Source organism: Moschus berezovskii, chromosome 26 (assembly GCF_049115385.1).
Source record: "Moschus berezovskii isolate FMDL1 chromosome 26, NW_MosBer_1.0, whole genome shotgun sequence".
Lineage (NCBI taxonomy): Eukaryota > Metazoa > Chordata > Mammalia > Artiodactyla > Moschidae > Moschus > Moschus berezovskii.
In genome coordinates, this window is record NC_142485.1 from 10,598,075 (window position 1) to 10,624,646 (window position 26,572).

At 38.6% G+C, this 26,572-nt stretch overlaps 1 protein-coding gene across 1 annotated transcript in view; it reads left to right on the forward strand.

Annotated features, from left to right (window-relative positions):
• LOC129549236 (A disintegrin and metallopeptidase domain 3-like) overlaps positions 1-26,572 on the forward strand; it is a 133,486-nt gene that overhangs the window by 83,089 nt on the left and 23,825 nt on the right. The window contains exons 13-16 of the mRNA XM_088832665.1: positions 860-958; positions 3,996-4,191; positions 4,675-4,765; positions 5,047-5,227. Coding sequence (XP_088688791.1) covers positions 860-958; positions 3,996-4,191; positions 4,675-4,765; positions 5,047-5,227 — 567 coding nt within the window. The remainder of the gene's footprint in view (positions 1-859; positions 959-3,995; positions 4,192-4,674; positions 4,766-5,046; positions 5,228-26,572) is intronic.

Sequence of the window (26,572 nt, forward strand, 5' to 3'; positions counted from 1 at the left end):
AAATTGTTCAGATACGTGAAATTGAAACAGATATTAACAGTTATTTGTGCCTATTCACTTTATTCATTTAAAAATATTACTTATCAGTCTTATATCACTTTTACACTAACTAGATAACTCTATAAAAAGAAGGAAATAAATGTGTATTATGAAAGAGCTCTTAATATTTTTTAATTCTTTGAGCTAATAACTTTTAGAATCAATCTTTAATATACAAGAGCTAAAAAGTGAAAAAATTTTCTTTGAAATGACACAACCACAATATGCTGTTGTTATTTAGAAAGCTCTGTTTTATCACATCCAAAAACTTTTATACAGTCACAGAATATCTTGAGGAGAATTGATAAGACACACAAGTATCTTCCTAGTGGCTCAGACGGTAAAAATCTGCCTGCAATGTGGGAGACCCAGGTTCGATCCTGGGTTAGGAAGATCCCTTGGAGAAGGGATCGGCTACCCACTCCAGTATTCTGGCCTGGAGAATTCCAGGAACAGAGGAACCTGGCAAGGTTACAGCCCATGAGGCCACAAAGAGTTGGACACGACTGAGCAAGTAACACACACATACAAATGAAAAATATCTCAAAATTTATTGTCCATATATTTATGAACACAAAAAGATTGAAATAAATTGCATTACATTTTTAACAGTCAAGTTCTTTAGCATAGAATCATGAATGATTTCATTACCACTTTTTTTCTATATCAAAATACATTGTTTTGGTGTAGCAGTGTTAAAAACAGATACAGATATAAAAATTATACTGTGATTGTAATTAGAGACATGTCTTAAGATATTATGGCAATAAGTAAAATGATTTAGTTCAAAATTACTTAACTTAATTACCTTTGCTTTCAGAAATGCCAGTTTACTAAATGCTGTGATCCTTTAAGCTGTTCCCTGATTGGAATTGCAGACTGTGGTTCTGGACCATGTTGTGGAAAAAAAACTTGTCAGGTAAGTTTTCAGAATATTGCCTTATTTTCTTCCATGAAATTCTTGCTTTTGTGGGCTTTTTAGCTTTTTTTCCACATAATTTTTACTCATCTTTCAAATATATTACCATATGTTCTTGATTCACACAGTTGATTTCTGAATTGAGAGGTCTTTGGATATTTTCCAATCAACTTTTAGCCCTACCTCTAACCTTATTGTTTCAATCCCTACTCAGAACTCATCCTATTATGCCATTTAATAACAATTTCAGGTAATTTGGTTATTGTGAGTTCCTCTTAGTCATAACTGAATATAGCTCCTCACAATCTACTTATTACAAAATTATGAACAAGCCACCCAACACACACTTGAGACACAATATTTGAATAAACAGACAATTATAATAGTAAAACCCTCGCTTTGGAAGTAGCAGAAAAAAAGGAATCCATAGGGAATAGTCAGCAATATGTAGCATATCTAATACTGAAGATTAACTTAGTCAATCACTCACTGAGTCCTTGACTTCCCTTGAGAAGTTTTCCCTTCAATTTTCCTTCATAGCCACCTCTGATAGGAGACTGGGTAAGATCTCCGTTGCAGGGACTGCTTCATTTTAGCCATTCACCGTTTTTTGTGTCCCTTTCAGGAGGCTGTGACATACATAAGTGCCGATTGATGAGAGGTTTTGTTGTCAGGTTGGTTTTCCCACTGTCGGTGAAAATCTCTCCCCATGCCGTTTTAGCCTGTTCTCTGCATGTTCTTTTTCACTCACTGGGCTAGTTCTTAAAGCCAATGTTCATTTGTTTCAAGGCACATTAATGTAGAGGCCAGGCTAGGGTTTCCACTTCTTAGCAATAAACTGTGTTGTTCTTTCCTTCCCCAGAACTCTCATCTTTGTCTTTGTCTCCAAATCAGTGAGACTGAGCAGTTGAATTTTCTAAACAGTCCATTTCCATCTGGGCTCCCCAGGTGGTGCTAGTGGTAAAGAGCCTGCCTGCCAGGAGAATCCCATGGACAGAGGAGCCTGGCCCCTGCAATCCACAGGGTTGCAAAGGGTTGGAGATGACTGAAGTGACTTAGTACACACCCAGCATTGCCCTCTGCCTACATCTCAATGGATAATTCTTTGCAACAGAGATAATTCCTGCATTTGGTCCAGTGAAAATTCATAATGTAAGTTTCTAGGGAGAGATTCAGGGTAACAGCAGTGAATTCTGTAAAGAAGTTCCAACTAAAAGCTGTTACTCCAGCTATCGTCTTTTGTTTTTAACATTCAGGGCTGCATTTATTGGTCTGTAGAAGGTAGCCCTGGACAGCCTTTTCATTTTTCACACTTGAAGGAACCTGTGACTGAATTCTAGTTCTGGGAATATACCCACTGCCACCATCTGCCCAGGACCTTTCCTCCTCACTCTTGAAGCATGCTTCAATATCCTATGTTAGTTCCCATTAACTTTCTTACATATTATAGCATAAAATCTAGCTTTTGCTGTCTTTTCAAGGGTCACAGGTGCCTCTGTTATTAGTGACCATAAGCTTAAAAGGCTTTTTATTTTATTTTTATCTATTTTCCATTCTACCTTCCACTGACATGGTATGGAATTTAATGCTTTGATCCAGTGTTTTTTCCTTATAAATTTTCAGTTTAGATGGACACAAGTCCAAGTGCAAAGATATGGAAGACCAATACTTTAACCTGCTGTTATCTGACACATAACAGGGACTAATGTTTTAGCCAGCACCCAGACTTTCTTCTCTGAAGTTTTAAGGAGCTGTGTCTGGTACTGCACACCAGCAATTATCATGGGTCAGTTGTATCTTGATGATGAACAGATAAGCAAAGAATAAGAAACAAGCACTCAGGAAGCTTACATATGACATGAGTTCAACATCATGGTCAAGTGAATCTTTGTTTAAAACAGGAGCAACAAGATTCTTGTTCTATACATCAGTTGGATATCCTTGATTTTCCTTGGCAGTTCTCAGACAAGCTTTTCCTGTATTCAGTGCTGATAGCTCAGTGCAGATCCTGGCTTTTCTAGTCTATACTGAATGGTATTTCAGAAGAACAGAGGAATCTTCTCTTTCCCAACACGTATGTCCACCCCTGGAAGTTCCAGAAGCCCTGACCCACCATTACATTCTAAGTTAAATTTCCCACCACTGTGTCTAGGGAGAAGTGTTCTGATTGTCATCCTGAGTCAGAAGCAGTTTCATAGTAGAAGTGGAGTTAGTCCTGAAAAGAAAATTGCTTGAAGGGCAAAAAGGACAAGGGTGTCCACTAAGAAACATTTTAGAAACCTGGAAAGACCAGCATCTGAGTTAGTTAAAATATTTCAGGAGTGCAATGGATTAGTCCCCAAGAATTGAAAGTTGAAAAACAGATATGTGTAGTGATATTTTCTGTTCATCTTGAAGTGAATATTCGGGATAACCAAAGCATTGTAACTAGGAGAACATTCACTAGGGCCATTTTTAAATTGGAGTTCAAGTCACACAGTGAAAAGTTAGCCGTTTTCGAGTGCAGTCAGTGCATTGAGTAGCATTTAGTGCATTCACGGTGTTGTGTAGCCACCACCTTGACCTGGTTCCATAACGCTTCCTCACCCAAACAGGAGACCCCGACCCATGGCGCACCTGCTCTCCTCTCCCCCTTCCCCTCAGTTCCTGGCAACCAGCACTGCATTCGGTCTCTATGGATTTCCCGACTCTGGACATTTCATAGAACTAGAACCCATACAGTGGGAAACCTTGTGTCTGGTTTCTTCACTAAATACAGTGGTTCTGAGTTTCAGTCACCTTGTAGCATACATCAGTACTCCATCCCTTTATGTGGCCGAACACATTCCATTGTCCATACGACAGTTTGTTTACACATTAGTAAGCATTTGAGTTCTTTCCAAATTCTTTCACCAGAACTTTTAAGCAAATTTATAGTTTAAATACTTACAAACGTAACAGTAATGAAAATGACAGCTACAAATTCAATGCTGTTATTTAATTTTTTACATTTGTTTTACTACTTCAAAGCAAATATGTGTTTTTCCTTTTCTCACAGATACTCGAAAGAGGAAGAGAGTGTAGGAAAAGCACTGATCCATGCGATTTTCCAGAATTTTGCAATGGGGTGTCTGAATTTTGTGCACCTGATATGAGAGCTTCTGACTTACAAATGTGCAATAATAAAAGTTCCTATTGCTATGGAGGAATATGCCAAGATAGAACAAAGCAGTGTGTCAGTTTGTTTGGAAAATGTAATAATTTATCTTTTCTTCTGAGCTTTATTTTTAAGCTATATTTTTCTAAAGTCAGTAAAACACCAAAATAAAAAGGACTGTTAAATCCGAATTTGAACGTAAAATTGAAATCAATGTAACTTTGGACTACGTCAAGAGGTAAAACAGACCCAATAAGAACAGGAGAAAATGAATAGGATATTAGTCAAATTTGAGGTGGTTGGGAGAAAGTGAGTAGAATTTATAATTGAAGATAAGAGAGAGTGCAGAAGACTGTAGGATTTCTCAATTATTTCTGCTCTGACATAACAGCTCTCCTATTCTTAAGTGGGTAGTTTTCTGTAAGTGTTTCTGTTTCTTGTATAGCCAATAGATAATACTGAAATTTGTAATAGATGACATTGACTAGGCATTAATTTTTAGATATTTCAGTATAAATTTACCACAGTTTTAGCTTTTAATTTTTTAATGATGAGTAATTGTAAATTTGTTTGTTTTTAGTTGCTAAAGAATCTAGTTATCAGTGTACAGAAGAAGTGAATTATCAAAATGATTACTTTGGAAACTGTCGAGGAAAATCTTGTATGTTTCAGTATGTATTTAGAAATTTATACATTTTTCAAAGGCCTGTGTGAGTGTCTGTGTGTGTGTATACTGCCAAGAGTCACTTAATGCAAATGAAAGATTAACCTGGTTTATATAGATGAATTTATATGTTGCACTTTATTAGTTGGTGTATGTTCTGAATAGCTTTGGTATTATGATCTCAGTAACATTTTGAATTATCCTCATATTTTTTACTGTTTTTTTATCTAATCTCTTGTGTCTCTAAGAAACCTATGGGCATTAAGAGTTTTTTTTATATATTGATAGTCAACTCCTTTGTGGAAAGTTAGTTTGCCACTGGACACATTCAGCTATAGTATCAAGGAATGAAATTAGTGTTCAATATACCTACCTTGGAGGCTATATATGTATGTCAGGACGTTTAAGAACTACAAGATCTCCGGACCCTACTTATGCGAGTAATGGAACCATGTGTGATCATAATAAGGTAAATAAAAATTTTACTTGATTCTATATGTGGTGTACGGATGTCTGAGTGTGTGTGTGTGAGAGAGAGAGAGAGAAAGAGCTTAAGATTTTTTAATTTGTAATTAATGGTATAAATTTTGGTTACTATATCATCATAAAATTAAAAAGTAACTTTCTATTGGCTAAAGGATCATTTGCTGTCTATCTTTTTATTGTGAATGTTGCTATAGTTGAATTTGTTTTGTCACATTTGAGAATCTAAACTTGTCCAGTAGACAAGGATCTGGTTTGTGACAGTTTGTGTAATCAAAGAACAAAAAACATGAAAAAAAAAATGGGTCAGAACAAACTAAATAATGAGAAAAACAAGGAAAACCAAAAAAAGCCAACATTTAGCATTGCAGTATTTGACTAGAATTAAATTGCAATGAAACTAAAATATTTTCTCATTAGCCTACTCCCCTAGTTCTTTCTTCAAAAACATAACATACTTGTTTAAAATTGGACCCTTCTACAAGATACAGGACTGATGTTAAAGCTGAAACTGCAATACTCTGGCCATCTCATGCAACGAGTTGACTCACTGGAAAAGACTCTGATGCTGGGAAAGATTGGGGGCGGGAGGAGACGGGGATGACAGAGAATGAGATGGCTGGATGGCATCACCGACTCTGTGGACATGGGTTTGAGTGAACTCCGGGAGTTGGTGATGGACACGGAGGCCTGGCGTGCTGTGATTCATGGGGTCGTGGAGAGTCGGACACGACTGAGCGACTGAACTGAACTGAACTGAACTGAACAAGATACAATAATAAAAGAGTTTTGAGTTTTATGTTTTTCTTTTTCTTAAATACTTTTAAAAACAGTGCCATTAAAAGCTACTACATGAAAGTAAAAAGGGAAACAATTATTTCACATTTTAATTAAAATAATTACATTAAGATACAGTATTTTTAAAAAGTGAAGAATAGAGGAAATTGGAAGTGAAGAGTAACCTTATCTCAGAATGGCAGAAGATAGTCTCACATAAATAAAATGACTTCCCTGGTAGCTCAGCTTGTAAAGAATCCACCTACAATGCAGGAGACCCCAGTTCGATTCCTGCATTGGGAAGATCCCTGAGCAAAGGGATAGGCTACCCACTCCATTATTCTTGCCTGAATAATTCCATGGACAGAGGAGTCTGGCAGGCTACAGTCCATGAAGTTGGCAAAGAGTTGGACAAGCCTGAGCAACTTTCACTTTCAATCACAGAGGAACATACTGATGCTGACTGCGTTATGAAGTAATATGTCATCTTTCTAAGCATCATTTAAAACAAAATGCAATAATGTTTACCATAAATATGGCAGAGTAAATATGTAAAATTATTAACTAATTATTCATTAATTAGAAAAAAAGTAATATAATGGTATAATAGTATAATGTGGTTTAACACACACAAGAAAATTAATTTGGCCTTTTCCCTTGGTTTCTGGCCTTGAGCTCCTAAACCTTAGAATTTCCTGACTGATAGGAATATTTGGTGTTATTCATAATGAGATTCATCCAAAGAAACCTGAGTTTATGCTAATGAGGTAATAGGGTGGTACCTCTTGATGCTTCAGAGTATGCTGGTCACCAGAAAGACCAATTGATTAATGGGGTGGAGCTTTAAGCTCTATTCACAACATCAATAAAGGGAGTGACATGGCTGGAGATTGGACTCTGTAAAAATTTTTGAATGATTAGACTCAAGATAGTTTGTAAATTGGTTAACGCAATGTGCTGTAATGAGGATGTGTCTGGAGAGTACATGGAGACAGTGACACTTCCTCTTGCCTGACAGCATAACTCGACCTGTGCATCTCTTCCATTTGGCTGTTCCTGAATTATATTCTTTCCAATAAATTAGTAAACATAAGTGAAGTCTTTCCCTGAGTTCTGTGAGCCAAATTAGGAAATTATCAAACCTGACAGGGAGCCATGGGAACCTCCAATTTATAACCAGTTGGTCAGAAGGATAAAGACTTGAATCTGGTATCTGAAATGGGAACAGTCTTGTGGGACTGAGCCCTTTAACTTGTGGAATTTGATTCTAACTGCAGATAGATTGTGTCAGAATGAGCTGAATTAAATTCTTGAACACTTGGTTGGTGTCAGGTATCATAGTGGGTATACCCCCACTATGTGTGTGTGTATATGTGTATATATATGCACATCTATGTCTACCCCAATATACATGTACCTGTGCACAAACACATACCCCATATATATATAAATATGTATATATGTATGTGTATATATATATGTATATATGTGTATATATATGTATATATGTGTGTGTATATATATATATACACACACCTGTGTATACACACCTACCCCAGTATACATGTACCTGTGTACACACACGTACCCCAGTATATATATATATATACCTGTGTACACACACTTCGGAGAAGGCAATGGCAAGCCACTCCAGTATTATTGCCTAGAAAAATCCCATGGATGGAGGAGCCTGGAAGGCTGCAGTCCATGGGGTCGCTAAGGGTCAGACACGACTGAGTGACTTCACTTTCACTTTTCACTTTCACACATTGGAGAAGGAAATGGCAACCCACTCCGGTGTTCTTGCCTGGAGAATCCCAGGGACGGGGGAGCCTGGTGGGCTTCCGTCTATGGGGTCACACAGAGTCGGACATGACTGAAGTGACTTAGCAGCAGCAGCAGTAGCAGTACACACACTTACCCCAGTCTATATATATATATATACACCTGTGTACACACACTTGCCCCAGTCTATATGTACCTGTGCACACATACATACCCCAGTATATATATATATATATACACCTGTGTACTCTGTACACACACATACTCCAGTATATATGTACCTGTGTACACAAACATATCCCAGCATATATATACATATGTACACACATCCATACTCTAGTGTTTATCAGTACAAAAAAATCATGAAATTAAACATATGACTAAGAAACATGAAAATGTTCTAACCTAACCTGTGATTAAATAAATTCAAAGTAAGTGAATATTCAGCTATTGTCTCTGTGTTACCATTTTGACATCAAAAATAACATTTGATGGAGAGGAGATGAAGATGTCATCATAGGAATATGTTAAGCTCACCTCTCCCCAGGAACACATCAATAATACATCTACATGTGAAGTGATCCTCCCTGAAAACAAACTGGTTACTTGTCAGGTAGGCAGGGATGACAAACAACCAGTGTGGCACCTGTGCCTCTAGGAGGGAGCATAGAGGAAGGGTGAGGGGGGTGTGTGTGTGTGTGCATGGTTCAGAGATCCTCCCTGGGGAGTGAGTGGTTTAACTTCTTTTTAATTAATTAATTTATTTATTTTAGTTGGAGGCTAATTACTTTACATTATTGTATTGGTTTTGCCATACATTGACATGAATCTGCCACGGGTGTACATGTGTTTCACATCTTAAACTCCCCTCCCACCTCCCTCCCCACCCCATCCCTCTGGTTCATCCCAATACACCAGCCCCGAACATCCTGTATCATGCATTGAACCTGGACTGGCTATTCGTTTCACATATAATATACATGTTTCAATGCCATTCTCCCAAATCATCCCACCCTCGCCCTCTCCCACAGAGTCCAAAAGACTATTCTATTCATCTGTGTCTCTTTTGCTGTCTCATATACAGGGTTATTATCATCTTTCTAAATTCCATATATATGCATTGGTATACTGTATTGGTGTTTTTCTTTCTGGCTTACTTCACTCTGTATAATAGGCTCCAGTTTCATCCACCTCATTAGCACTGATTCAAATGTATTCTTTTTAATTGTTGAGTAATACTCCATTGTGTATATGTACCACAGCTTTCTTATCCATTTGCCTGCAGATGGACATCTAGGTTGCTTCCATGTCCTGGCTATTATAAACAGTGCTGCGATAAACATTGGAGTACATGTGTCTCTTTCAATTCTGGTTTCCTCCGTGTGTATGCCCAGAAGTGCGATTGCTGGGTCTTATGGCAGTTCTTTTTTTTTTTTTTTTAAGTAATTAATTTATTTTTTTATTGGAGGCAAATTATTTCACAATATTATATTGGTTGGTTTTGCATATATATTAACATGAATTCGCCCCAGGTTTACATAAGTTCCCCCTCCTGAACCCCCCTCCCACCTCCCTCCTCCCTTTATCCTCCTTCTGGGTCATCCCCGCACGCCAGCTCCGAGCATCCTATAACATGCATCGACCCTGAACTAGTGATTTGTTTCACATATGACAACATACGTGTTTTAATTCCATTCTCCCAAATCATCCCACCCTCACCCTCTCCCACAGAGTCCCAAAGACTGTTCTATACATCTGTGTCTCTTTTGCTGTCTCGTATACAGGGTTATCATTTGCATCTTTCTAAATTCCATATATATGCGTTAGTATACTGTATTGGTGTTTTTCTTTCTGGCTTACTTCACTCTGTATAATAGGCTCCAGTTTCATCCACCTCATTAGAACTGATTCAAATGTATTCTTTTTAATGGCTGAATAATACTCCATTGTGTATATGTACCAAAGCTTTCCTATCCATTCGTCTGCAGATGGACATCTAGGTTGCTTCCATGTCCTGGCTATTATAAACAGTGCTGCAATGAACATTGGAGTACATGTGTCTCTTTCAATTCTGGTTTCCTCGGTGTGTATACCCAGGATTGCGATTGCTGGGTCGTATGGCAGTTCTATTTCCAATTTTTTAAGGAATCTTCACACTGTTCTCCATAGTGGTTGTACTAGTTTGCATTCCCACGAACAGTGTAAGAGGGTTCCCTTTTCTCCACAAGACAAAAAGTCTTGTAGACTTGTCTCCACAAGACAAAAAGTCTTGTAGACTTTTCGATAGCAGCCATTCTGACTGGCGTGAAATGGTACTTCATTGTGGTTTTGATTTGCATTTCTCTGATGGCAAGTGATGTTGAGCATCTTTTCATGTGCTTGTTAGCCATCTGTATGTCTTCTTTGGAGAAATGTCTGTTTAGTTCTTTGGCCCATTTTTTGATTGGGTCATTTATTTTTCTGGAATTGAGCTGCAGGAGTTGCTTTTATGTTTTTGAGATTAATCCTTTGTCAGTTGCTTCATTTGCTATTATTTTCTCCCATTCTGAAGGCTGTCTTTTCACCTTGCTTATAGTTTCCTTTGCTGTGCAGAAGCTTTTAATTTTAATTAGGTCCCATTTGTTTATTTTTGCTTTTATTTCCAATATTCTAGGAAGTGGGTCATGGAGGATCCTGCTGTGATTTATGTCAGAGTGTTTTGCCTATGTTCTCCTCTAGGAGTTTTATAGTTTCTGGTCTTTAATTTAGCTCTTTAATCCATTTTGAGTTTATTTTTGCGTATGGTGATAGTTTCAATTTTTACAAGTGGTTGACCAGTTTTCCCAGCACCACTTGTTAAAGAGATTGTCTTTTCTCCATTGAATATTCTTGCCTCCTTTGTCAAAGATAAGGTATCCATAGGTGCATGGATTTATCTCTGGGCTTTCTATTTTGTTCCACTGATCTATATTTCTTTGTGCCAGTACCATAATGTCTTGATAACTGTGGCTTTGTAGTAGAACCTGAAGTCTGGCAGGTTGATTCCCCCAGTTCCATTCGTCTTTCTCAAGATTGTTTTGGCTATTCGAGGTTTTTTGCATTTCCATACAAATTGTGAAATTATTTGTTCTAGCTCTGTGAAAAGTACCACTGGTAGCTTGATAGGGATTGCATTGAACCTATAAATTACTTTGGGTAATATATTCATTTTCACAATATTTATTCTTTCAATCCATGAACACGGTATATTTCTCCATCTATTAGTGTCCTCGCTGATTTCTTTCACCAGTGTTTTATAGTTTTCTATATATAGGTCTTTTGTTTCTTTAGGTAGATATATTCCTAAGTGTTTTATTCTTTTCGTTGCAACAGTGAATGGAATTGTTTCCTTAATTTCTCTATTTTCTCATTATTAGTGTATGGGAGTGAGTGGTTTAAACTGATTACTGGATACCCCAGGCCTGGGATCTGACCCTGGGAGTTGATCCCTTATCAAGTTTGAAAATCAGCGGGGCTTACAAGTGTAAGTGCAAGTCGCTCAGTCGTGTCTGACTCTGCAACCCCACGGACTGTACAGTCCATGGAACTCTCCAGGCCAGAATACTGGAGTGGGTAGCCCTTCCCTTCTCCAGAGGATCTTCCCAACCCAGGGATCGAACCCAGGTCTCCCTCATTGCAGGCAGATTCTTTACAAGCTGAGCCACAAAGGAAGTCCAAGAATACTGGAGCAGGTAGCCTCTCTGTTTTCTAGCAGATCTTCCTGACCCAGAAATCAAACCGGAGTCTCCTGCATTGCAGTTGGATTCTTTACCAACTAAGCTATCACCAGGAGGGCTGTAAAAAACAAAGACTCTGCTTGTAAAGAACCTATACGTACTGGCTTTACTCTTGGGAACAAGGCAGAGGAAACAGATTGAACCTACCTAGAGCTCTGGCTCTTTTCCTGAGACCACGCAAGGTACACCCCAGGCCATGTTGAATATCTGCCCTGGCCTCTCTAGCTGCAGCACTGCTTTTCAGTAGGGCAAAGTCTGTCATTGCTGAGGAGACTGTGCACTTGGGAAGGATGGAGCTGAATGGGGTGAGGGCAGCTATTTCTGCTGCTTGTAGAGGGAGTGGGTCAGGAAGTGTCTAGAGTTCTGACTGACATTCCAGAGTCATACCAGGGCACATGCCCCAACCACATCAGGCACCCACTCCAGCACCCTCTTGCTTCAGGGATCATACCCTCTGGGGCAGAGGTGCCATTCCCAGGACAGAAAGGGAAGGTGCATACTTAAAAGGAACTGAACCAACTTGGACCCAACCTTATACTATAAGGTTGTCCTTATCCACTCACCATCAGCAGCTTGGGACCTGATGCCATCTCCCCAAAGGGTGGTGATAGCCACAGATCATAGAAGTCCCAGCTCACACCTAGTACTGGCTCTATCCCTTTGTCATCAACCCTCCATCTCACCAAAGTGACAGCAGGCAGCACACCCTGGGACAGGATGTGACCCATGATCATGTCAGATCCAGCTCTCCCACAAAAACCACTGGGTACACACAGACTGTGTAGGGATGCTGGGACACAAAGACATCCCTTCAAGACTAGGATAGGTAACTCACTTAATTTCATAGAGACGAAGTCAAACAAAATGAGAAGACAAAAGAATTATTTCAAATGAAAAAAAACTGAGAAAACACAAAAAGATAATTTACCAGATAAAAAGCTTAATGCATAAGCAATAAGAATGTTATCTGAACTTGGGAAAAGAAGAAATGAACACAGTGAGAATTTTAGTGAAAAACTAGAAATTTAAAAAATAACTAGTCAGAGGTAAAGAATACAATAACTAAGACTCACGGAGAACAAGTTAGTGATCACCAGTGGGAAGAGGTAGGCAGGGAGAGGTTAAGAGATACAAACTACTATATATAAAATACATAAGCTATAAGAATGCATTGCACAGCACAGAGAACATAGCCAACATTTTATGCTAACTTTATTATTTTAATTTTTAATTTATATTGGAGTACAGTTAATTAGCAATATTGTATTAGTTTCAGGTGTACAGCAAAGTGATTCAGTTTTATATGTTTGTGTATATATATAAATCCACTTTGTTTAGATTCCTTTCACATTTAGGTTATTACAGAATATTGAACAGAGTTTCCTGTGCTATATAGTTAGTCCTTGTTGGCTATCTGTTTTAAATATAACAGTGTGTACATGTCAATCCCAAACACCCAATCTATCCTTCCCCCTCAACCTTTCACCCCTAGTAGCCATAAGTTCATTCTCTAAGTCTATGAGTTAGTTTCTATTTTGTAAATAACTTCATTTCAATAATGTTTTTTAAGATTACACGTATAAGTGATAACCTGTGATATTTGTCTTTCTCTGTCTGACTTCACTTAGTTTGATAATCTGCAGGTCCATTTATGTTGCTACAAATGACATTAATTCATTCTTTCTCATGGCTAATAATCCATTGGATATATGCACCACTTACCCTTTATCCATTCATCTGCTGAGGGACATTTAATCTGCTTTTGTGTCTTGGCTATTTTGAATAGTGCTGCAATGAACATTGGGGTGCATATATGCTTTTGAATCAAGTTTTTTCTCTGGTTATATACCGAGGAGTGGGACTGCTACATCATATGGTATTTGCACTTTTAAGGAACTGTTCTCCGTAGTGGCTGCACCAATTTACATCCCCACAAACCTCATAGGAGAGTTCCCTTCTATGCATACCCTCTCTAGCATTTACTGTTTGCAGATACTTTGATGATGGCCATCCTGACCATATGAGGTGATCCCACACTGCAGTTCTGATTCTCATTTCTCTGATAATTTGATGGCTTCCCTGGTGTCTCAGGTGGTAAAAAAATCTGCCGGCCATGCAGGAAACCTGGGTTTGATCTCTGGGTTGGGAAGATCTCCTGAAGAAAGGAATGGTTGCCCACTCTATCATTGCTTGCCTGGAGAATTTCCTGGACAGAGGAGCCTTGTTGCTGCTCAGTCAGTAAGTCCTGTCCGACTCTTTGTGACCCCATGGACTGCAGCACACCAGGCTTCCCTATCCTTCCCCATCTCCCGGAGTCTGCTCAAACTCATGTCCTTTGAGTCAGTGATGCCATCCAACCCATCTCATCCTGTTGTCCCTTTCTCCTCCTGCCTTCAATCCTTCCCAGCATCTGGGTCTTTTCTAGTGAGTTGACTCTTCCCATCAGGTGGCCAAAGTATCAGAGATTCAGCTTTAGCATCAGTCCTTCCATTGAATGTTCAGGGTTGATTTCACTTAGAATTGACTGGTTTGATCTCCTTGCAGTCCAAGGGGCTCTCAAGAGTCTTCTCCAGCACCATAGTTTGAAAGCATCAATTCTTCAGGGAAGTCTTCCTTATGGTCCAACTCCCATCCATACATGACTACTGGAAAAACCATAGCTTTGACTATACAGACCTTTGTCAGCAAAGTGACGTCTCTGCTTTTTAATACACTGTCCATGTTTGTCATAGCTTTTCTTCCAAGAAGCAAGAGTCTTAATTTCGTGGCTGCAGTATCCACAGTGATTTTGAAGCCCAAGAAGATAAAATCTGTCACTGTTTCCTTTGTTTCCCATCTATTTGCCATTCAGTAATGAGATTGGATGCCATGATCTTAGTTCTCTGACAGTCCCAGGGGTTGCAAAGAGTCAGACACAGCTAAGTGACTAACACTTTCACTTTTCAATAATTAACGATGTTGAGCATCTTTTCATAGGTCTCTTACCTATCTGTGTATGTCTTCTTTAGAGAAATGTCTCTCTTTAGGTCTTTTGCCCATTTTTTGACTGGGTTGTGTGTTTTTATGATGTTGAGCTGCATGAGATGTTTGAAAATTTAAAGGCTAATCCTTTGTCAGTTGCATCATTTGCAAATATTTTCTCCCATCCTGTAAGTTGTCTTTTTGTTTTTGTATATGATTCCCTTTGCTGTGCAACAGCTTTTGAATTTAATTAGGCACCATTTATTTTTGTTTTTATTTCCATTACTCTGGGAGATGGGTCAAAAAAGAGATTGCTGCAATTTATGTTAGAGAATGTTTGGTCTTCTTTTCCTCTGAGAGTTTTATAGTATTCAGTATTACATTTAAGACTTTAATTCATTTTGAGCTTACTTTTGTGTGTAGTGTAAGAGTTTCCTAATTTCTTCCTTTCTTTTTTTTTTTCTAACATATAGCTGTCCAGTTTCCCAGCACCACTTATTGAAGAGACTGTCTTTCCTCCATTGTATAGTCTTGCCTGCTTTGTCATAGATTAGGTGACCATAGGTGTATGGGTTTGTCATCAGCTTTGTGTCCCAGTCCACTGATCTATACGTGTGTTTTGGTGCCAATAGCTTCCTGTTTTGATGACTGTAGCTTTGTAGTGTAGTCTTAAGTCAGGGAGCCTGATTCTTCAGCTTCATTTTTCTGTAGATTTCTTTGGTTGTTCGGGGTCTTTTGTGTCTCTATACAAATTTTATGATTTTTGTTCTAGCTCTGTGAAAAATTCCATTGGTAATTTGATATGAATTTCATTAAATCTGTAAATCGCCTTTGACAGTGTAGTCCTTTTGACAGTATTGATTCTGCCTATTCAAGAATGTGGTGTGTCTTTCTGTCTGTTTGTGTTGTCTTCCAAATAAGCTACAAGAATATATTACACAGCTCAGAGAATATAGCCAGTATTTTATTTTAATTTTAAATGGAGTATAATATATAAAAATATTGAATCAATATGTAGTATATCTGAAACTAATATAATATTGTAAGCCAGCTATACTTCAAGTAAAAAAAAATTGATGGTAAGAAGCATAACTTATAATCTTCCTAAAATAAGTATAAATTTAACATACTTTATAGAAAGTGATTTTGAAATGTTCAAGAGTCAATTTATCATCACACTTATGTAATTAAGTTTAATTTTCAAATATTAGGAAATAGACATTGATATAGAGCAATCATGATGTGAGTTATAATAAAGAAAATAAACAAGACACATTAAATGCCAATTATAGGTTGATCAGATAAGTTACAGCATAGTGAAGTGAAAGTGAATGTCACTCAGTTGTGTCCAACTCTGCAACCCCATGGAATCTAGCCTACCAGTCTTCTCTGTCCATGGGGGTTCTCCAGGCCAGAATACTGGAGTGGGCAGCCATTACCGTCTCCAGGGGATCTTTCCAACCCGGAACTGAACCCAGGTCTCCCACATTGCAAGTGGATTCTTCACCATTGGAGCCACCAGGAAAGCCCATACCCAATACAAATAATTTTTAATGACATGAAGATATGTAATTTTATGATGATAGAGAAATCAGGGTAAAACCTGCAAGACATTATTTCTACCTTTTAAAAACTTTTAATTTAATATAGTTGAGTTACAAGGTTGTGTTAGTGTCTTGTGTACAGCAAAGTGATTCAGTTATATATATTCTTTTCCATTGTGATGTATTACAAGATATTGAATATAGTTTCCTGTGCTATACTGTAGGACCTTCTCATTTATCTATTTTGTATATAGTGTTTTTTATCTGCTAATCCTAAGCTCCTAATTTATCCATCTCCCATCCCCTTCAGCTCTACTTTTTTGACTACACATGAAAATTATGTGGGTTGTGATCACTATTTAAGCATAGATTGTGTCTTTGACTTGGAAGGCAATATTGTTGAAATGTTACTGTTCTCAAAATCAATTAATGAATATGATGCAGAAGAATCCAGAAGAATCATGATTCCACCAGATTTCTTTTCTGAGGTGGGGGGCAGGGAATGAGCTGCTAGTGGAAATTGAAAAACTTATTTAAAGGTCATATTAAAATGCAAAGAGCTCAATGTAAAAAAATAGCCAATGCAATTTGAAATAAAATGGAAATTGGGAATTCATGTTACTAAATAACAAGACTTAAGAAAAATTAAAATAATTAAAATAAAAGCCAATAGGTACAAGGATAAATTAGCCTATAGACTAAGGTATAAAATATTATTTCAAAGGAATTATAAATCAAAATGCTTTAATAAACACTCAAAGAAAACTTAGGGATAGTATCTGTGAGTATTTAAGTATCTCAGAGTTATCTTAAATGGTACAAAGTCAGTTACAGATAAGGGGAAATATTATAAATATATTATATCATGGTTAAAACTACTGGATAGAGATTTGAAGTTCCAGGACAGACTAGACATACTTTCCCCAATTCTTCTCATTAATTGTAGCTAAGAGTCCCGGATATTAAATGTAAAATAAACATAAGAAGATTCCAAAAGCTGAAAGATACTTTCAGCAGATCAGCTAGGCACCTCGGGTACCTGAGGAACAACATAAGAATATGATCTCTTTGCTTTTAGCCTTATATATCTCAAATGAGTGCCAGAGAAGCCAGAAACTCAGAAATGTCAACTGAAACAGACAGAAATAAGTCATAAAGGAAAGCCTGACTTTAGCCAAGTGAACAGCTTAGCAAGATAGTACACTTTTAAACAATGGATTCTCTATTGCAGCCAAAGGATATAGATAAAATTGTAGCTACACTTCTACTCTCACCAGTGTGGTAGAACAGAGGATTTGTGGAGAGCCTATTCTCGCCAGCTACTTGCAGTGACAAAGAGACCCTCTCATTCCTGATATTAGTGGAATCTGTACTTCCAATGCTGAGTGAGTGATAGTCGCTCAATCTTGTCTGACTCTTTGCGACTCCTTGTACTGTAGCCCACCAGACTCCTTTGTCCATGGCATTGTCCAGGCAAGAATACTGAAGTGGGTTGCCGTTCCTTTCCCCAACTTTCAGCATTACCTGGCAAAAATGAGGCAGTGTTCCCTTCCCCTACTTCAGAGTTGTAATAGAGAAGAACTGCTTAACTACAAGGTTTAACCAGAGTCTTATAACACAGTAATCAAAATATCTAGGTTTCAATCAAAATTCACAATTTTCACACCATGAACCAAGAAAATCTCGAAAGAAAAAAAAAAGAAAATTAATAAGCATTAACAACAAAATTATATTGATGTTAGAAATAGCCAGAGGTCCCCAACCCTTAATAGGAACCAGGCCACACAGCAATAAGTAAGTGCCAAGAAAGAAAGCAAAATTTTGCCTGCCACTCCCCATCGCTCCCCCTCACTCACATTACCTGTCCCTGGTGCCAAAAATATTGGGGACCACTGCTTTAAGCAATATGAAGCAGCCATCAGAATAGTTTATCTAACTGATTCTAGTCCCCATAGGAATAGGACGGATGATAACCATATCCCAGCACATTAGTTTCAACTTGAAAAGGAATGTGTTTGGGGCATGTGCCTGTCCAAAAGTAGATAAGCTAATCAATGAAAAACTAAATGAATTTTCTCTCTTTTTCTCACCCATTCTTACCTCAGTTCAGTTCAGTCACTCAGTCCTGTCCAACTCTTTGTGACCCCATGAATTGCAGCACGCCAGGCCTCCCTGTCCATCACCAACTCCCGGAGTTCACCCAAACTCATGTGCATTGAGTCGGTGATGCCATCCAGCCATCTCATCCTCTGTCATCCCCTTCTCCTCCTGCCCCCAATCCCTCCCAGCATTAGGGTCTTTTCCAATGAGTCAACTCTTCGCATGAGGTAGCCAAATTATTGGAATTTCAGCCTCAGCATCACTCCTTCCAATGAATACCCAGGACTGGTCTCCTTTAGGATGGACTGGTTGGATCTCCCTGCAGTCCAGGGGACTCTCGAGAGTCTTCTCCAACACCACAGTTCAAAAGCATCAATTCTTCTGAGCTCAGGTTTCTTTATAGTCCAACTCTCACATCCATACATATCTACTGGAAAAACCATAGCCTTGACTAGATGGACATTTGTTGACAAAGTAATGTCTCTGCTTTTTAATACACTGTCTAAATTGGTCATAACTTTCCTTCCACGGAGTAAGTGTCTTTTAATTTCATGGCTGCAATCACCATCTGCAGTGATTTTGGAGCCCCCCCAAAAAATAGTCAGTCACTGTTTCCACTGTTTCTCCATCTATTTGCCATGAAGTGATAGGCCCAGAGGCCATGATCTTAGTTTTCTGAATGTTGAGCTTTAAACCAACTTTTTCACTCTCCTCTTTCACTTTCATCAAGAGGCCCTTTAGTTCTTCTTCACTTTCTGCCATAAGGGTGGTGTCATCTGCATATCTGAGGTTATTTATATTTCTCCTGGAAATCGTGATTCCAGCTTGTACTTCCTCCAACCCAGTGTTTCTCATGATGTACTCTGCATATAAGTTAAATAAGCAGGGTGACAATATACAGCCTTGATATACTCCTTTTCTTTTTTTTTTTTTTAGGTAATTAATTTATTTTTTATTGGAGGCAAATTATTTTACAATATTATATTGGTTGGTTTTGCCATACATTGATATGAATTTGCCCAGGGTTTACGTAAGTTCCCCCTCCTGAACCCCCCTCCCACCTCCCTCCTCCCTTTATCCTCCCTCTGGGTCATCCCCGCATGCCAGCCCCGAGCATCCTATAACATGCATTGACCCTGAACTAGTGATTCGTTTCACACATGACAACATACGTGTTTCAATGCCATTCTCCCAAATCATCCCACCCTCACCCTCTCCCATAGAGTCCCAAAGACTGTTCTATACATCTGTGTCTCTTTTGCTGTCTCGTATACAGGGTTATCATTTGCATCTTTCTAAATTCCATATATATGTGTTAGTATACTGTATTGGTGTTTTTCTTGCTGGCTTACTTCACTCTGTATAATAGGCTCCAGTTTCATCCACCTCATTAGAACTGATTCAAATGTATTCTTTTTAATGGCTGAATAATACTCCATTGTGTATATGTACCAAAGCTTTCTTATCCATTCGTCTGCAGATGGACATCTAGGTTGCTTCCATGTCCTGGCTATTATAAACAGTGCTGCAATGAACATTGGAGTACACGTGTCTCTTTCAATTCTGGTTTCCTCGGTGTGTATGCCCAGGAGTGCGATTGCTGGATCATATGGCAGTTCTATTTCCAATTTTTTGAGGAATCTCCACACTGTTCTCCATAGTGGCTGTACTAGTTTGCATTCCCACCAACAGTGTAAGAGGGTTCCTTTCTCTCCACATCCTCTCCAGCATTTATTGCATGTAGACTTTTGGATAGCAGCCATTCTGACTGGTGTGAAATGGTATCTCATTGTGGTTTTGATTTGCATCTCTCTGATTATGAGGGATGTTGAGCATTTTTCATGTGTTTGTTAGCCATCTGTATGTCTTCTTTGGAGAAATGTCTGTTTAGTTCTTTGGCCCATTTTTTGATTGGGTCATTTATTTTCATGGAATTGAGCTGCTTGTATAATTTGGAGATTAATCCTTTATCAGTTGCTTCATTTGCTATTATTTTCTCCCATTCTGAAGGCTGTCTTTTCACCTTACTTATAGTTTCCTTTGCTGTGCAGAAGCTTTTGATTTTAATTAGGTCCCGTTTGTTTATTTTTGCTTTTATTTCCAATATTCTGGGATGTGGGTCATGGAGGATCCTGCTGTGATTTATGTCGGAGAGTGTTTTGCCTACGTTCTCCTCTAGGAGTTTTATAGTTTCTGGTCTTACATGTAGCTCTCTAATCCATTTTGAGTTTATCTTGGTGTATGGTGTTAGGAAGTGTTCTAGTTTCATTCTTTTACAAGTGGCTGACCAGTTTTCCCAGCACCACTTGTTAAAGAGACTGTCTTTTCTCCATTTTATATTCTTGCCTCCTTTGTCAAAGATGAGGTGTCCATAGATGCGTGGATTTATCTCTGGGCTTTCTATTTTGTTCCATTTATCTATATTTCTGTCTTTATGCCAGTACCATACTGTTTTGATGACTGTGGCTTTGTAGTAGAGCCTGAAGTCCGGCAGGTTAATTCCCCCAGTTCCATTTTTCTTCCTCAAGATTGCTTTGGCTATTCGAGGTTTTTTGTATTTCCATACAAATTGTGAGATTATTTGTTCTAGTTCTGTGAAAAATATCTTTGGTAGCTTGATAGGGATTGCATTGAATGTATAAATTACTTTGGGTAGTATACTCATTTTTACAATATTTATTCTTCCAATTCATGAACATGGTATATTTCTCCATCTATTAGTGTCCTCTTTGATTGCTTTCAGTAGTGTTTTATAGTTTTCTATGTACAAGTCTTTTGTTTCCTTAGGTAGATATATTCCTAAGTATTTAATTCTTTTCGTTGCAACAGTGAATGGAATAGTTTCCTTAATTTCTATTTTCTCATTATTAGTGTATAGGAATGCAAGGGATTTCTGTGTGTTGATTTTATATCCTGCAACGTTACTGTAATCATTGATTAGCTCTAGTAGTTTTCTGGTAGAGTCTCTAGGGTTTTCTGTGTAGAGGATCATGTCATCAGCGAACAGTGAAAGTTTTACTTCTTCTTTTCCAATTTGTATTCCTTTTTTGTCTTTTTCTGCTCTGATTGCTGGATATACTCCTTTTCGTATTTGGAACCAGTCTGTTTTTCCATGTCCAGTTTGTTCCACTACGTCCTGTCATTTTTCAGACAACTTCATAATTCCGTTTTCTTAAAAGATTCCATCTTCTAAAAAGATAAAAACTTTTTATCTTTTTGAGCAAAGAACTAGGTGCCTTTTACAGTTTTCCAGGCAATTGATTTTTTTTTTTCATTAAGAGAATTTTGTAAAGACCAGAAAGAATGAATGTGCAAAGGTGCAATGTCTATGAACGTGGCAGATGAATCACAACTTCCTAGCCAAGCTGTAACAGTTTTTATCTGATCATCAAAGAGACATGCAGTCTTGCATTATACTGGTGGAAGATTATGAGTTTTATGTTAATTCGAGACACTTTTTGTTGAGTGCTGCTTTCAGTTGGTCTAATTGGGAGCAATACTTCTTGGAATCTGGTTTTCCAGAAGGAGCTCATAATAAACGATTCCCTTCTAATCCCATTATGTATACAACATCACCTTCTTTGGATAAAGACTGGCCTTTACTGTGGCTGGTGGTTGTTCATTTTGCTTGCCCCACAATCCATACAATTGCACTCATTTCACATATTACCAAGGTAATGATTAAAATCCTTCAAGCTAGGCTTCAGCAGTATGTGAACTGAAAAATTCCAGGTAAACATGCTGGGTTTCGAAAAGGCAGAGGAGCCTGTTATCAAATTGCTAACATCTGTTAGATCAGAGAGAAAGAAAAGTAGTTCTAGAAAAACATCTGCTTCCACTTTGTTGACTATATACACTAAAGACTTTGAGTGCGTGGATCACAACAAACTGTGGGATATTCTTCAAGAGATGGGAGTAACAGTCCACCTTGCCTGTCTCCTGAGAAACCAATATGGTGGTCAAGAAGCAACAGTTAAAACTAGACATGGAACAAGAGACTGGTTCAAAATTGGGAAAGGAATATGGCAAGGCTGCATATTGTCACCCTGCATGTTTAACTTATATGCAGAGTACATAATGCAAAATGCCAGGCTGGATGAATCATATGCTGGATTCAAGATTTCCAGGAGAAATATCAACCACCTCAGATATGCAGACGATACCACTCAAATGGCAGAAAGTGAGGAGGAACTAAAGAGCCTTTTGATGAAGGTGAAAGAGGATAGTGAAAAAGCTGACTTAAAACTCAACATTCAGAAAACAAAGGTCATGGCATCTGATCGGTGGACATTCACTGCAGCCAGGAAATTAAAAGACACTTGCTTCTTGAAGAAAACTCGTGATTAACCTAGAAAGGGTATTAAAAGCAGAAACATCACTTTGCCAACAAAGGTCCATCTAGTCAAGGCTATGATTTTCCTGGTAGTCAGGTACAGATGTGAGAATCGGGCCATAAAGAAGGCTGAGCACCAAAGAGTTGATGCTTTCAAACCATGATGCTGGAGAAGACTCTTGAGAGTCCTTTGGACTGCAAGGAGATCAAACCAGTCAATCCCAAGGGAAATCAACCCTGCATATTCATTGGAAGGACTGATACTGAAGCTGAAGTTCCAATACTTTGGCCACCTGATGGGCAGAGCCAACTCATTGGAAAAGACCAGATCCTGGGAAAGATTGAAGGCAGGAGGGGAAGCTGGAAACAGAGGATGAGATAGTTGAATGGCATCACCAACTCAACGGACATGGACAAACTCCTAGAAACAGTGAAGGACAGGGAAGCCTGGCATGCTGCAGTCCATGGGATCATAAAAAGTTGGACACAACTTAGCGACTAAACAAAAACAATCTCTTCTCTTCCACATTATTGTACAGTATCCACTGTCATCCCGTGTCACAATTTGTTTTTTAAAAAATGGAATCTCTGTTATGTCTAAGTAGAAAATGCAGAAATATAGTCAAGAGGGTTTTTTTTTTTCACTTCTGTGGAACACAAACATCAAAGCGATTAACTTAAATAAGCTGGTGCAAATGATTTTGTACGCTTGATTGGATATTTTGAGTATGTCAACTGCCTCCTGCGTGGTATAACATTGATTGTTCTCAGTTAATGTCTTGATTTGATTGCTGTCAACCTCGACTGGTCTACCTGACCTTGGAGCATTGTCCAGCAAGAAATCTCCAGCACGAAACTTTGCAAATCACACTTGGCCCATATGTCAGTATGCAGTACTTTCTCCATACATTGCACAAAAAATTTTTTGTGTATTTCAGTTGTATTTTTACCTTTGAAATAATAAAGCACGATGTGATTTTTTTCTTTCCATCTTCAAAATTAAAAATGGCTACACACATTTCACAGTTTTGATATTTTTTTAAAAATGCACATTGACATAACATCTGTCAGAATACAACCTAACAAAATTGTCTGAATGAAGTTAAAAACTACTAAACGTTCCTAGAGTCATCTCATGAAAAAAGTCAAATGAACATAGTGGCCAACCCAGAAGTTTTGTTCTGAGTTAATGTTGGTTTGCCAGACATTTTTTTTTTCTTTCTTACTGGTTTCATCAGAGCACTTTCAGTTAATGAGCAACATTATGTTTGTTTTTATTTACCGATCAGTTCATTTGCTCAGTTCAGTTCAGTTCAGTCGCTCAGTTGTGTCCAACTCTTTGCCACCCCATGAACCGCAGCACACTAGGCCTCCCTGTCCATCACCAACTCCCGGAGTCCACCCAAACCCACGTCCATTGAGTCGGTGATGCCATCCAACCATCTCATCCTCTACCGTCCCCTTCTCCTTCCCTCAATCTGTTGCTCAGCTGTGTCCAACTCTTTGCGACCCCATGGACTGCAGCACGCCAGGCTTCCCTGTCCATCACAAACTCCCGGTGCTTGCTCAAACTCATGTCAATTAAAGCAGTGGTGCCATCCAACCATGTCATCCTCTGTCATCCCCTTCTCCTCCTACCTTCAAACTTTCCCAGCATCAGGGAGTTGGGAGTCATGTGTCAGTTCCTCACATCAGTTGGCCAAACTATTTCAGCTTCAGCATCGGTCCTTCCAATGAATATTCAGGACTGACTTCTTATAGGATGGAATGATTTGATGATCTTACTGTCCAAGGGATTCTCAAGAGTCTTCTCCAACACCACAGTTCAAAAGCATCAGGTTTCTTTATAGTTCATCTCTCACATCCTGGAATGTTAGGTCCATGAATTAAGGCAACTTGGAAGTGGTCAAATAGGAGATGACAAGAGTGAACATCAACATTCTAGGAATCAGTGAACTAGGATGAACTGGAATGGGTGAATTTAACTCAGATGACCATTCTATCTACTGCTGTGGGGAGGAATCGCTTAGAAGAAATGGAGTAGTCATCATAATCAAAAAAAGAGTCCAAAATGCAGTAGTTGGATGCAATCTCAAAAACAACAGAATGATCTCTGTTCATTTCCAAGGCAAACCATTCAATATCATGGTAATCCTAGACTATGCCCCAACCAGTAACGCTTGCGAGGCTGCAGTTGAACAGTTCTGTGAAGACCTACAAGACCTTCTAGAACTAACACCCAAAAACTATGTCCTTTTCATTATAGGGGACTGGAATACAAAGGTAGGAAGTCAAGAAACAACTGGAGTAACAGGCAAATTTGGCCTTGGAGTACGGAATGAAGAGGGGCAAAGGCTAATAGACTTCTCCCAAGAGAACTCACTGCTCATAGAAAAGACCCTCTTCCAAAAAAACAAGAGAAGACTACACATGGACATCACCAGATGGTTAATACTGAAATCAGACTGATTATATTATTTGCAGCCAAAGATGGAGAAGCTCTATACAGCCAGCAAAAACAAGACTGGGAGCTGACAGTGGCTCAGATCATGAACTCCTTATTGCCAAATTCAGACTGAAATTGAAGAAAGTGGAGAAAACCAATAGACCATTCAGGTATGACCTAAATCAAATCCCTAATGACTATACAGTGAAAGTGAGAAATAGATTTAAGGGACTAGATCTGATAGAGTGCCTGATGAGCTATGGACAAAGGTTCGACATTGTACAGAAGATAGGAATCAAGACCATCCCCAAGAATAAGAAATGCAAAAAAGCAAAATGGCTGTCTGAGGAGTGCTTACAATAGCTGAGAAAAGAGAAGCAAAGAGCAAAGCAGAAAAGGAAAGATATATACCTGTTTGAATGCAGAGTTCCAAAGAATAACAAGGAGAGATAAGAAAGCCTTCCTCAGCAATCAATACAAAGAAATAGAAGAAAACAACAGAATAGGAAAGACTAGAGATTTCTTCAAGAAAATTAGAGATACCAAGGCAACATTTTATGCAAAGATGGGCTCAATAAAGGACAGAAATGGTATGGACCTAACAGAAGCAGAAGATATTAAGAAGAGGTGGCAAGAATACACAGAAGAACTGCAAAAAAGAACTGCATGACCCAGATAATCACGATGGTGTGATCACTCACCTAGAGCCAGACATCCTGGAATGTGAAGTCAAGTGGGCCTTAGAAAGCATCACTACGAACAAAGCTAGTGGAGGTGATGGAATTCCAGTTGAGCTCTTTCAAATCTTGAAAGATGATGCTGTGAAAGTGCTACACTCAATATGCCAGCAAATTTGGACAACTCAGCAGTGGCCACAGGACTGGAAAAGGTCAGTTTTCATTCCAATCCCAAAGGCAATGCCAAAGAATGCTCAAACTACCACACAATTGAACTCATCTCACACGCTAGTAAAGTGATGCTTAAAATTCTACAAGCCAGGCTTCAGCAATACGTGAACCGTGAAATTCCAGATGTTCAAGCTGGTTTTAGAAAAGGCAGAGGAACCAGAGATCAAATTGCCAACATCCGCTAGATCATCAAAAAAACAAAAGAGTTCCAAAAAACATACACTTCTGCTTTATTGACTATGCCAAAGCCTTTGACTGTGCGGATCACAAGAAACTGTGGGAAATTCTGAAAGGGATGGGAATACCAGACCACCTAATCTGCCTTTTGAGAAACCTGTATGCAGGTCAGGAAGCAACAGATAGAACTGGACATGAAACATCAGACTGGTTCCAAATAGGAAAAGGAGTACGTCAAGGCTGTATATTGCCACCCTGCTTTTTTAACTTATATGAAGAGTACATCATGAGAAACGCTGGGCTGAAAGAAGCACAATCTGGAATCAAGATTGCCGGGAGAAATATCAATAACCTCACATATGCAGATGACACCACCCTTACGGCAGAAAGTGAAGAAGAACTAAAGAGCCTCTTGATGAAAGTGAGAGAGGAGAGTGGAAAAGTTGGCTTAAAGCTCAACATTCAGGAAACTAAGATCATGGCCTCTGGTCCCATCACTTCAGGGCAAACAGATGGGAAAACAGTGGAAACCATGACAGACTTTA